The sequence below is a fragment of the Anarhichas minor genome, unplaced genomic scaffold (assembly GCF_050575085.1).
Source record: "Anarhichas minor isolate MPS153535 unplaced genomic scaffold, ASM5057508v1 ptg000030l, whole genome shotgun sequence".
Taxonomy (NCBI): Eukaryota; Metazoa; Chordata; class Actinopteri; order Perciformes; family Anarhichadidae; genus Anarhichas; species Anarhichas minor.
Genome location: NW_027466476.1, coordinates 2771940 through 2782752, shown reverse-complemented (window position 1 = coordinate 2782752; position 10813 = coordinate 2771940). Strand labels below are relative to the sequence as shown.

Here is a 10813-nt window from a genome sequence, read left to right as displayed (position 1 = left end):
CTGCAGGCACATCAAGCCCCAGTGTACACTCCTAAAAATCCTGCAGCAACGCCCAGGGACCGCAACCACACAATCTCCCACATGATTTACTAAGTCTGTTTTCTTCTGTCCGATCTACAACAACGAAGCACTCGCGTTTTAGGAATGCAGCCAGCCAAAAGTCTTGTTTTAATTCATCTTAAGAGGGATTTAGCAAAGCCTATAGAGCTACACCAAGACTTATATTCATCGGCCATTCATGAATAAACTACGAGTACATCACAACATTAAAGCATGCTGTAGTAAATCAATGCAACAATTCGAAATAAGGAGGTAATCAACACGTCTGTATGAATGACAGGAGTATTCTGCTGCAGAGCAATGTTTTCAGTAAGACATGTTTTCCCTAAAACAAAGGACTCAATCAAATGTTCATTTACATAATTTGTACCTCATATGGGTTAACTAGCAGCAGCTCAATTCATACTGAGTTGCACTGCATGCAAATGTTCCTTTTTCATTCAAATGACTCAGTAAGTAATAGGCTCATAAAGGCATTCCATCAAGTTAATAAATACCGGCAATAAAATGTGTTCCCTCGAAATCATTTCAAGCCCATATCTCTCTCTTGTGAATGAAATGCTGCATTCATTCAACTTGTAAATGATAATTTTCTAACGCACTGAGTCACTGAGCAAACGCAATAACAGCACAGTGATTTTAGGTCAAGGATGCAATAATGTTTCAAAAAGCTTCGAAGGAGATCATACAGCCTACCTGAGAATCCAGCCCTGCTTTTTCTCTCTCTGTTCTCTCGGGGAGCTGTCAGGGAATGATGCGGACTAAATGTCTGTGCAGCGCCTGGATGCGACCACTGAGTCAGTCATTGCGCATGGTGCCTGTCACCAAAACCAGTGTTTTTATTTTTTGCCTGGAGTAGTAGTCTGTTGCTCGAGGCACAGCGGATCACCACAATGCGTGGGAACCCGTATTCTATCCTGCGTTGAGGATGGAAAGCCCTTGGTACCCTGGGAAGGAAACCCCTGGATCTGAAGTGATAACACTGATGCTTAAGTGGGCAGTCATCACCTGATCCGATTGTCTCTTTATACAGCGCATAGTGTCTAAATTTGTCCCATCATCAATGCTGCCCAATTGAGTTATTTTCGATTTGAGATCATGTGCCTATATGGGCTGTGGTGATTTGTAACTGCGCTTTATGGCATTTTGACATGTACACAAAATAATATGGTTTTTCAAAGTTTAATTGGCATTTCAATGCAATGGTTTTGATCAAATTGAGCTACTATTCTATTTTCGTCTTCATTTTTAATTTTTGTTTATTATTTATTTTTCCATACGGTGAAATATCGTTATGGTTCCTGCACCATGATAAAAATGTGCTTGGCACTTTCCTTCCAGTAGCAACTATTACATTTCAAAATGTAACCACTGATATTTTAACATCAGTGTCTGAATAGTGAGAGAATATCGCCACTTTGATTCTTACTGTGCAGAGGTTACGCCATCTATTGGATCGAGTGATTATTGCACCAAAGAAAGGATGAAATTGACCTATTTTGCTTAATTAAAAGATATACTACTGTGGAACATGGCTGCACTCGACACACAAAGTGCTGAAACACACTCACTGTCAAATTATTTAGGTTTACGTCATTATAGCCAGAGTTTTTCAACAGTTATGGTGCATGTTTGCCACACCTACACGCGGGAAAAGACTGGAGGCGAAGCAAGAGGATACTCCCCTCCTACTTTCGTATTCGCGTCTCTTAGAATACTATAATTGTGAAGGTTTTACTCTGATACATGTGGTCTACGCCATAGACTGTATACAAACCGAAATATAAGTTTATTCTACCGATAGTTGTGTGCATGTCGGATGCAGATATTCCTCAGAACTGCCTTTTTTTCAAGTTGTTTCACGAGCACCCAATACGCACGCGTAACACAAATTAGCTGCTACTTGACTGAGGTGGATAGCTAACTAACCTGTTTGCTAGTGTCCGTTATTCATGATACTTTTCGACCATTAAGGGAGTCTACGTAAACTGGAAGGGATTCGGGTTTAAGGGGAGACCTGTGTGGTTGTGAACTATCTTGATGTCGTATCATCCTTTGTCACGTGGTTGAGTGTTGCCGCTGTAGTCACCTGATTTGTTATGTTGACGCTGATAGAGAAACATGGCCGCCCACCTCTCGTACGGTAGAGTCAATTTAAACATTTTGAGAGAAGCAGCACGAAAAGACCTTCGAGAGTTTTTGGACAAATGTGCGGGAAGCAAGGTAATGAAAACACAGGAAAACATGGCCGAAACAGCGACAGTTATACATATTGTCCATGGATCCCACCGTTAAGCTAGCCTCTTGTAGCTGTCAACGGTCGACACCACTTGCAAAATACATGCAGGTTATTTTACGAAGTAGTTATGTTTTGAGTAGTTCAAACACGACATCGGATAATAGCTACAGGTTTATCTCCTTGTTTTCTTTTAGACTGTCTGCATATCGATTTATTATCGTAACAATTAGCTGGCAGCTAAAGGTAACAGCAAAACCTTTCCGCATACAGGGGATTTTTCCGTGACTTTATGTGCCTTTGCTTTGTAGGCCATCGTTTGGGATGAATATCTGACGGGACCTTTTGGATTGATAGCACAGTACTCTCTCCTGAAGGTAAGTGCTTTATGTGCACAGTGTTTGTATTGTGAAAGGACCCCAGATACAGTCAAACACACAGTAGTGTACCATGTCTAACTAAACACATGCTGTATGTTTACTACTGTGTTTATCAGGAACATGAAGTGGAAAAGATGTTCACCCTCAAGAGTGGCAGGCTCCCCGCTGCTGACGTCAAAAATATCATTTTCTTTGTTCGTCCAAGACTGGAGCTCATGGACATCATTGCTGAGAATGTATTCAGGTCTGTTTATGTGTCTCGTTTTCAACAATGCTAAAAGCATTTTCATCAAGTCCCGTCTGTCGCTGTTCATAGTATTTTAACACTTTTGTCCTGGATTGTGCCACTTCAGTGAGGACAAGATGCATTCGCCACGAGACTTCCACATTTTGTTTGTGCCTCGGCGGAGCATGCTGTGTGAGCAGCGGCTGAAGGAGCAGGGCGTGTTGGCCTCCTTCATCAACATCGACGAGTACATCCTGGACCTGATCCCCTACGATGGCGACCTGCTCTCCATGGAGTATGAAAGTGCTTTCAGGGTGCGTTTAGCTTGTACATCTCAGATATGCATCAACCTTTGTGCTGCTCTATTAAGTATCTATGTGTTGTTATAAAGGGAGGATTAGATTTCAAATCAGTTCAATGTTATGACATAATGATAATTACTGTTCAAATTTGTAAGATTTCTTGAACTAAATTTTAAGAATTTCACACTTCATCCAGATTTACAGCTGTGGTTTATGTGTAGCTGTCATAACATGCGTTTTCTGTTTCTCGTACAGGAGTGCTACTTGGAAAATGACCAAACGAGCCTTTACCACACAGCCAAAGGCCTCATGACCTTACAGGCCCTGTATGGCACCATCCCACAGATATATGGGAAAGGAGACTGTGCTCGGGTGAGTGTTGTGCCAAGTGGAAATCATTATGTTAAACTGCAGCAGCGGGGTGAGTGAGTTTGTTTGAGAAGGAAACTCTCTGCTTGTTCTCAGCATGTTGCCAACATGATGCTGCGAATGAAGAGGGAGTTTGCCGGCAGTCAGAATCAGATCCTGCCGGTGTTCGATACTCTGCTCCTCCTGGACCGCAATGTCGACCTGCTCACCCCTCTGGCCACACAGCTCACCTACGAGGGTCTCATCGACGAGATCTATGGAATAACTAACGGTCAGAATAAACCTTTGTGTGAATGTCTGATATGAACGCACTGTTATAGTCATCTTTGTGCGATTATTAAATGTCCGCTGCTTCTATTTTTGATGGCCAGTCCTTGTTTTTACTCCCTCTGACGCAAAGGTTACGTGAAGTTGCCTCCTGAGAAGTTTGCGCAGAAGAAGCAAGGCGAGGCGAGTAAAGATTTACCGACAGAGTCCAAGAAGATGCAGCTCAACTCGGCAGAGGAGCTGTACGCAGAAATACGGGACAAAAATTTCAACGCTGTCGGATCAGCGCTCAGCAAGAAGGCCAAGATAATTTCGGCAGCCTTTGAGGTTGGTCTTACCTCATCTTTGTATATTTGCCTGCTCTAAAATAATCATAGTGTAATATTCATTACAATGGTGTAAACATCGGATAACCTCCAGACATCTCAGCTGATCTGGTTGTAATCTCTGTGGCATTTTAACACAAAGGTCAGAACAGAAATCCATGTTAGGGAAACGATGACAATCGCTTAGAGATAAGATAAAGTACCAATCGATCAAGCCTCAACAAGACCAAACATATTGCTATTCTTTCGTCAGCTCAGGTATTTTCATCGTAATACATGCTACATTAGTGCAGATAAGCTAAATGATACACCATCAGAGGCGTTTAACCCTGGAAAGCAATGAGTATGAGCAGGCTGCTCCTTGCTGATGGAGGGTAGAAAGAAAGTAAGAAAGCTGCAGTATCCAACTTATTATCGGCTCGGCAGGTCAATGGATATTTGTTTTGTCTTTCAGGAGCGGCACAATGCGAAAACAGTGGGAGAAATTAAGCAGTTTGTGTCTCAGTTGCCCCACATGCAGGCAGCTCGGAGCTCGCTGGCCAACCACACGTCTATAGCAGAGCTGGTCAAGGATATCACCAGTATGAAATAAGCCCTTTCTTTTCCCCTTAAGCTGCTTTATATTTTATTCTGTTTGCATTTTAGACTCATTCTCACACCATATTTTAATTATGACAAAATAAAGCCTAAAACCTTCGCACAATCTTTATTTGAATAAAACTAAGTAACCATTATCCGTCAACTCAGGGCACTGTTTGGAGTAATAATTTATATTTTCCTGGTTTTAAGAATTTTAGAATCCCGTATTTCTTTGTTCTTACACCATTGTGTGTTTAATGTGTCATCTTGGTTTGTTATAAAGTCATAAAATCAAACTAATGTCTCATGTTTCAGCATCTGAGGCCTTCTTTGATAATCTAACAGTGGAGCAGGAGTTTATGACTGGAGTGGAAACAGACAAGGTATTCTTCATCTATCTGCATGTTGTTTTTCCAAAGCTAGTCTGTCACATCAGTGTGTAGAGATATACCATTCATATGACTTTACTGCAGTTTATTGAAATCCTCAAAATAATAGGAAATTAGTCATTATGGCTGGTATTCAAGTTTTGTATCAGGTTCTGATAAAAAGGAGAAGTGATTTATATGCATTATCTATGGGTTCTGATGAACGTTGTGTTGCTATCAGGTGAACACATACATAGAAGACTGCATTGCCCAAAAGGATCCCCTGATCAAGATACTGCGTCTGGTGTGTATGCAGTCAGTCTGCAACAACGGCCTCAAGCAGAAGGTGTTCGACTACTATAAGAGGGAGATTCTCCAGGTGAAGTCAACGACACAACGATTTCTTTTTGGTGGTGGTGTCATCTTTGTGTGAATAATGTACACTCCTTATGCATCAACAAAGAAAAATATGGGTGAATTGCAGTACACTATGGCTTTATTGCTCAAAAATGATTATTTAATGAAACTGGTAGTTGACGATTTCTTTAATAATGTCTTTTATTCAATCTATTCTGAAGACCTACGGTTATGAACACATACTAACACTGAACAACCTAGAGAAGGCAAGTCTTTTGAAGCCACAGACCAGCTCGAGGAACAACTACCCCACGATAAGAAAAACCCTCAAACTGTGGATGGAGGACGCCAATGAACAGGTACACGATTTAACAAACAAAGAAAGAACTCTGAGGATTAAACCTGTGCGCTTTTTAAGGAGGACCTTCACCTCTCTGCCTGTGTTTTTGGATTTCCTCAGAATCCCAACGACATCTCCTACGTGTACAGTGGCTACGCTCCGCTGAGCGTTCGACTGACCCAGGTCTTGGCCAGGCCTGGCTGGCGTAGCATCGAAGAGGTGCTGAAGATGCTCCCCGGCCCACACTTTGAGGAGAGACAGCAGCTGCCTGCCGGCCTTCACAAGAAACGTAAGGACTGATGCAAACTAGGTCTGCTGTTTGCCCTGCTGCTCGCCAAACAGAATAAAAAGTTAACGACCTCCGGCCTGCTCCGTGTAGATAAGACGCAGTCTTTGTTTCTGTCCAAGTCGACCGCTGACCGGCAGCAGATTGATGGCACAAAGCTGACAATGCCACAGAGCTGCTGTTAGTGTCTGCGCTGCGCTTCATTTGTCGGTAAACCACCAGGGCTTTCCTTCCGTTTCCTCCATCTTTTCATATTGGCAGTAGTAGGTGTTACATTGATGTGGTAATGAATTTAATTATACACTCGGCTTGAAATGTGCTAATTAGAACAGCGAGTTTGGGCATTAGACAGTTGACTTGTTTCTACATGCTTGCCTCACATTGGACTTTAAAAGGTGATAATAAAGGACTGTAGTCTAGGGGGAAGGGTGAAGGCTAAATTAGTGTTTTCACAATTTGGTGCTTTCATATTCAGTTTTATTTGTGTAAAAGTAAGACGTTTGCTTACAGTAGTAGTTATTTTTTACCTTTTTGTTTGAGTGACATGCTTCTCCTTTTACTGTCACACAGGTCAGCAGGGGGAGAATCGGACAACGCTGGTGTTCTTCCTCGGCGGAGTGTCGTACGCAGAAATAGCCGCTCTTCGTTTCCTCTCTCAGATGGAAGACAGTGGGATGGAGTATATCATAGCCACCACAAAACTCCTAAATGGTACGACTTGGATCAAATCCCTCATGGACCGGCCTGAATCCCAGATCCCCTGAGTCACCTGCATGTACACCTGCCCACATCAAACAACCCATCCATCCATCGGAAAAACTCAGCTGCTGTTTTTTTTTTATGTCCACATCCGTGTACTGCAGGTGTTTCATTGATGTCTGAGCAACAACAGGCTCTGTAAAGGTGCCCTGTGGAGTTTTCTTTACTCTGTTTCTCACCAAAATGTGGTGTGTAACCCGTTCAATGCATTTCCCTCTTCCTTTTGCAAAGCTGATTCATTGACTATTTGAAATAGTGTATTGTCATATCCATGTTTTCATGCTTTACTACGCTTCTTTATCCACAAACTGCAGAGCAGTGGAATAGTGTGAAGCTGGAAACAGGAATGTGTTTCACGCACCTGCAGCCACATGCGTGTGCATGATACAAACACAACGTTGACCCACTTGTGAAAACATTGCTCCATAGTGCTTCTAATGGTCAGAAACTCCACAGGGTACCACGATTATTTTCCTGTCCTTGATTTGCACCCAGACAATATACTATAGAGCTGGTTTAATGCTACTGTTCACCGTACATCCCTTTGTCCTCGCGCTATGTTTCCATGACTGAGCTCTACTATGGAGCGGCTGTAAATATGTATGTATGATTTCAAACTTTTTTGATGCTTGAGATGCTGTTACATGTAAGATGATTAAAGGTGCACTTCTTCAATGTTTGAAGGCTTTTGTGGGCTAATAGGTAAATAAAGTCCTCACTAACTGCAATCCGTCTCTTAAATTACTTGAGCATCTAGGAAAACATTTTTGGTCATTGTTTACGAGATCATTTTCAGAAAGCTGATTGTGAATAAGGGAGAGCGGATGAAGGGCAGGGATGGGGAGTGTATCCGTCATCAGCGGTCCAGCTCTCTGGAGGAGCAATTAGCGCACTAACAGGCCCCCGATCAGCCGATAATGGCCCTGCGCTGTCTGGAGAGCTCAGCCCACGGCAGCCGATGATTTGACAGCGCAGGACACTGATTGAATTAGGAGGCCATTTGCTCCGTGTTCCGGCAGAGGGTAACTCTGCTACAGGAGGGTGTTTGATCTCTGTTTCAGTCAATACCTCCTCCGTGCCTTACACTATGAATATATAGGGAGACCTGCTGACAGCACTCTGTTTTTTTGGTGAACTGTTCTCGAGTAAATCTATGTTCATTTCCTCCATGTTGATTGGCTAGAGGACTTGGAAACTGCTTCGATTCAATGGGTTTGAAAATACTTAATTCTGTGATTTTTGCTTGACAGCCAAACTCTTCCACTAAAATCCCTTTGTGTGAGGAGCAGGTGCACTGAAGACTTAAACTCCCATTAGATCAATCCCAGGGGATTCAGATCTGTGATCAGTTATTGCCTTTGGCTCCTCCTCTGCCACAAGGGCTTGAAACGCTCAAGGCAGAACAGACCAACTTGGACTTCAGGGCTGGAAGCACAGGAGCCCACTTTATAATCAGTTCCTGCCTCAACAACACCAAGGTATGAAGTTTTCTTTTACTTTATTATTTCATACGAGATATAAAAGATGTCTTTAGCTTGTTTTTCATTCATTCATCTATGTTTTAGTTTAGTTAAAATCTGTTAAACCTTTACCAGGACAAGACATCAACACATTTTTGAATACAACCGACTACATTTTATTAACATTATTATAATGCTATTGTATTAGCATGATTGTATTGAATATGATATCATCTATTTTGACTCCAACATGGTTCATGAGCTTTGCAGCAACTTCATGTTGGAACATATGATATTCAATGTTACTCAGCAAGCTGCATATCAGTTTCCGCATGTTTCCCTAAAATATCTGAAGAGAGTTTAAAACATCATAGATGCTGATGTTCAATAGTCTGCTTTGTTTGTGACAGATCAATACTGAACCCACTTAGTGCAATTTACAGATAAATTATTAATAGTGGTCTTGTGACTCAGCATCTACAAGGCTAGGAACAAGTCAATTTGCACCTCTAATATAAATAAACTTGAACACATTTAATAATACATAAAGCGCTAAAATAAAGTATTTATAACTTAAGCATGGGAACAAAGAACATATGTCAGTTGTTTTTATGTTGTTTTTTGTCCGATTTCAAATAATATTGTCATTTTTTTAATGACCTTTCAAATGGGCCACCCAGTTGGAAATTACAGTTTTATATTTATTCTCTTGTATTCTATTCTGAAATTTGACAAACGTGTGTGTTTGCAGAATGGGTCGAGGTGAGAACATTGGACAGCTGGTTCAACCTGGTCGCAGGCAGAAGACACAGCAGGAGCCTCTGGATGTGGACCCCTTAATAATACGCTTCCTCCGGACATTCAGGGAAATCCTCAAATTTGTTCTCTTCAGCTACACTGTGCTGTTTGGTGCTTTGCTCCTTGCCAGGTGGACCACTTACTTTATGGTGGGAAAGTAAAAAGAAAGTGACTGTTGAGGAACAATCCTGTTTTCTGACTTAGAGCTCATTAATGAAGTTGACCAGGCAGACCTGCTTGGGATTTGTTGTCCATGCAGTTCCTATAAATGAATGTCTCCACAACAACAGCTACAGCTGGAGTGATCAGCCTGAATGATCATGTTTCCTTCTTTAACTCACCCTCTGCAGTAGTGCTCACGGCTTTATTGTAGTTTTTTGGAATAGTCCAAACAGGGTTTTGCAGGCATATCGAGCAACCGTGTAATTTTAGAAACTGTGATATCTGCTGAGTTGCAAAAATGACCACAGTGAAGCTATATAAAACATGTTTGTATGGTTGTGTACCATACAAAAACAGTATTGTGTATTCTTGATTGATAAAAGCTTGAATGGTGTTTGTTTTTTCCCTTGGGAAGCACATATGAAAATTGACAAAAAAATCTTTACGTAAATAAGGAATATAAGCAGCAATTCAATTCAGTGACTAATTTCTCCTAAATGAATTGGTGAAACAAAGCTGTCCCTTCTGATGGGATCTTGTGTGTCCACCAGCACAATATTAACAGAAATAGTTTGGGTCCTTAAGAAAACACCTGCATTTTTAAGTAATGGGTCAGTGTACGTTTTAGTCATCTGTTTTACCGTTAATTCGGAAAAACCAAAATACGGTTTTCTCGTTTTTCGTTTCAAACCAAAAACGGGAAAACGGAAATGGGCGGTCGTATTTCCGTTTTTGGTTCTGAATTCAAAAACGGAAAAATCAAAGAACCAAAGTCAAATAACGAGCCGTGTTCCGTTTTTGCAAATCCCTTCTTTGTTTTTTCCTTTAAAACGAGACGCAGAGCACAACATGTAACCCGGAAAGAAGAATATTTCAAAATAAAAGTGAAGGCAATATAATGACCGTATGCAAGAAATGAATACATTAATTGATTAATCTGGGCCGATGGGAGTGCGTTATGCCGTGTTCACACCAAACGCGGCGCGATTTTCATTTTAATCAGGAAATAAATCTGTGAAACAGAGTTAAATCCATGCATAAAAGAGATAAATGAGGACACACTAATTGTAGATAAAATCTGTTTCGTGGCCTTCATCTGCAAAACTATGAATTTGACAATTCAACAAAAGAGAAAATGTGACAGAATAAAGACAATCGTTGAGGCAGCCATAGAAATACTGGGGATTAAAGAAGTTAAGGCTAATCTGATTCATAAAATGTTGAACCCTCCCAACTATGATGGACAGGTTCAGGGTGATTAACCTCATAATGGTGTTGCATATCCTACAATGGAATGCCAGAAGTCTAATTGCAAATGGGCAAGAATTCAAGAAGGTTGTAGCTTATCTGACAGTTACACCAGATGTTTGCATTCAAGAAACTTGGTTAAAACCTCAATTGGACTTCGTCATTTCAGGATACAGCTCTGTCAGCTGTGATAGAATTGGAAAACAAGGTGGAGGGTGTGTAACATTTATTAAGGATACCTTAGCGCAGACCTGGGCATTGTACGGCCCGCGGGCCACATCCGGCCCGCG

At 41.4% G+C, this 10813-nt stretch overlaps 1 protein-coding gene across 1 annotated transcript; it reads left to right on the top strand.

Moving 5' to 3' along the window:
* Positions 1-2113: 2113 nt before the first annotated feature.
* On the top strand, positions 2114-7583 carry vps33a (VPS33A core subunit of CORVET and HOPS complexes). The gene is made up of 13 exons (XM_076104670.1): positions 2114-2283; positions 2608-2673; positions 2793-2920; positions 3030-3216; positions 3460-3576; positions 3670-3844; positions 3974-4167; positions 4621-4747; positions 5061-5128; positions 5355-5492; positions 5692-5829; positions 5931-6099; positions 6667-7583. Exons 1-13 carry the CDS (start codon positions 2182-2184, stop codon positions 6858-6860), a joined length of 1803 nt encoding a protein of 600 aa, XP_075960785.1. The 5' UTR covers positions 2114-2181; the 3' UTR covers positions 6861-7583.
* The last annotated feature ends 3230 nt before the right edge of the window (positions 7584-10813 follow it).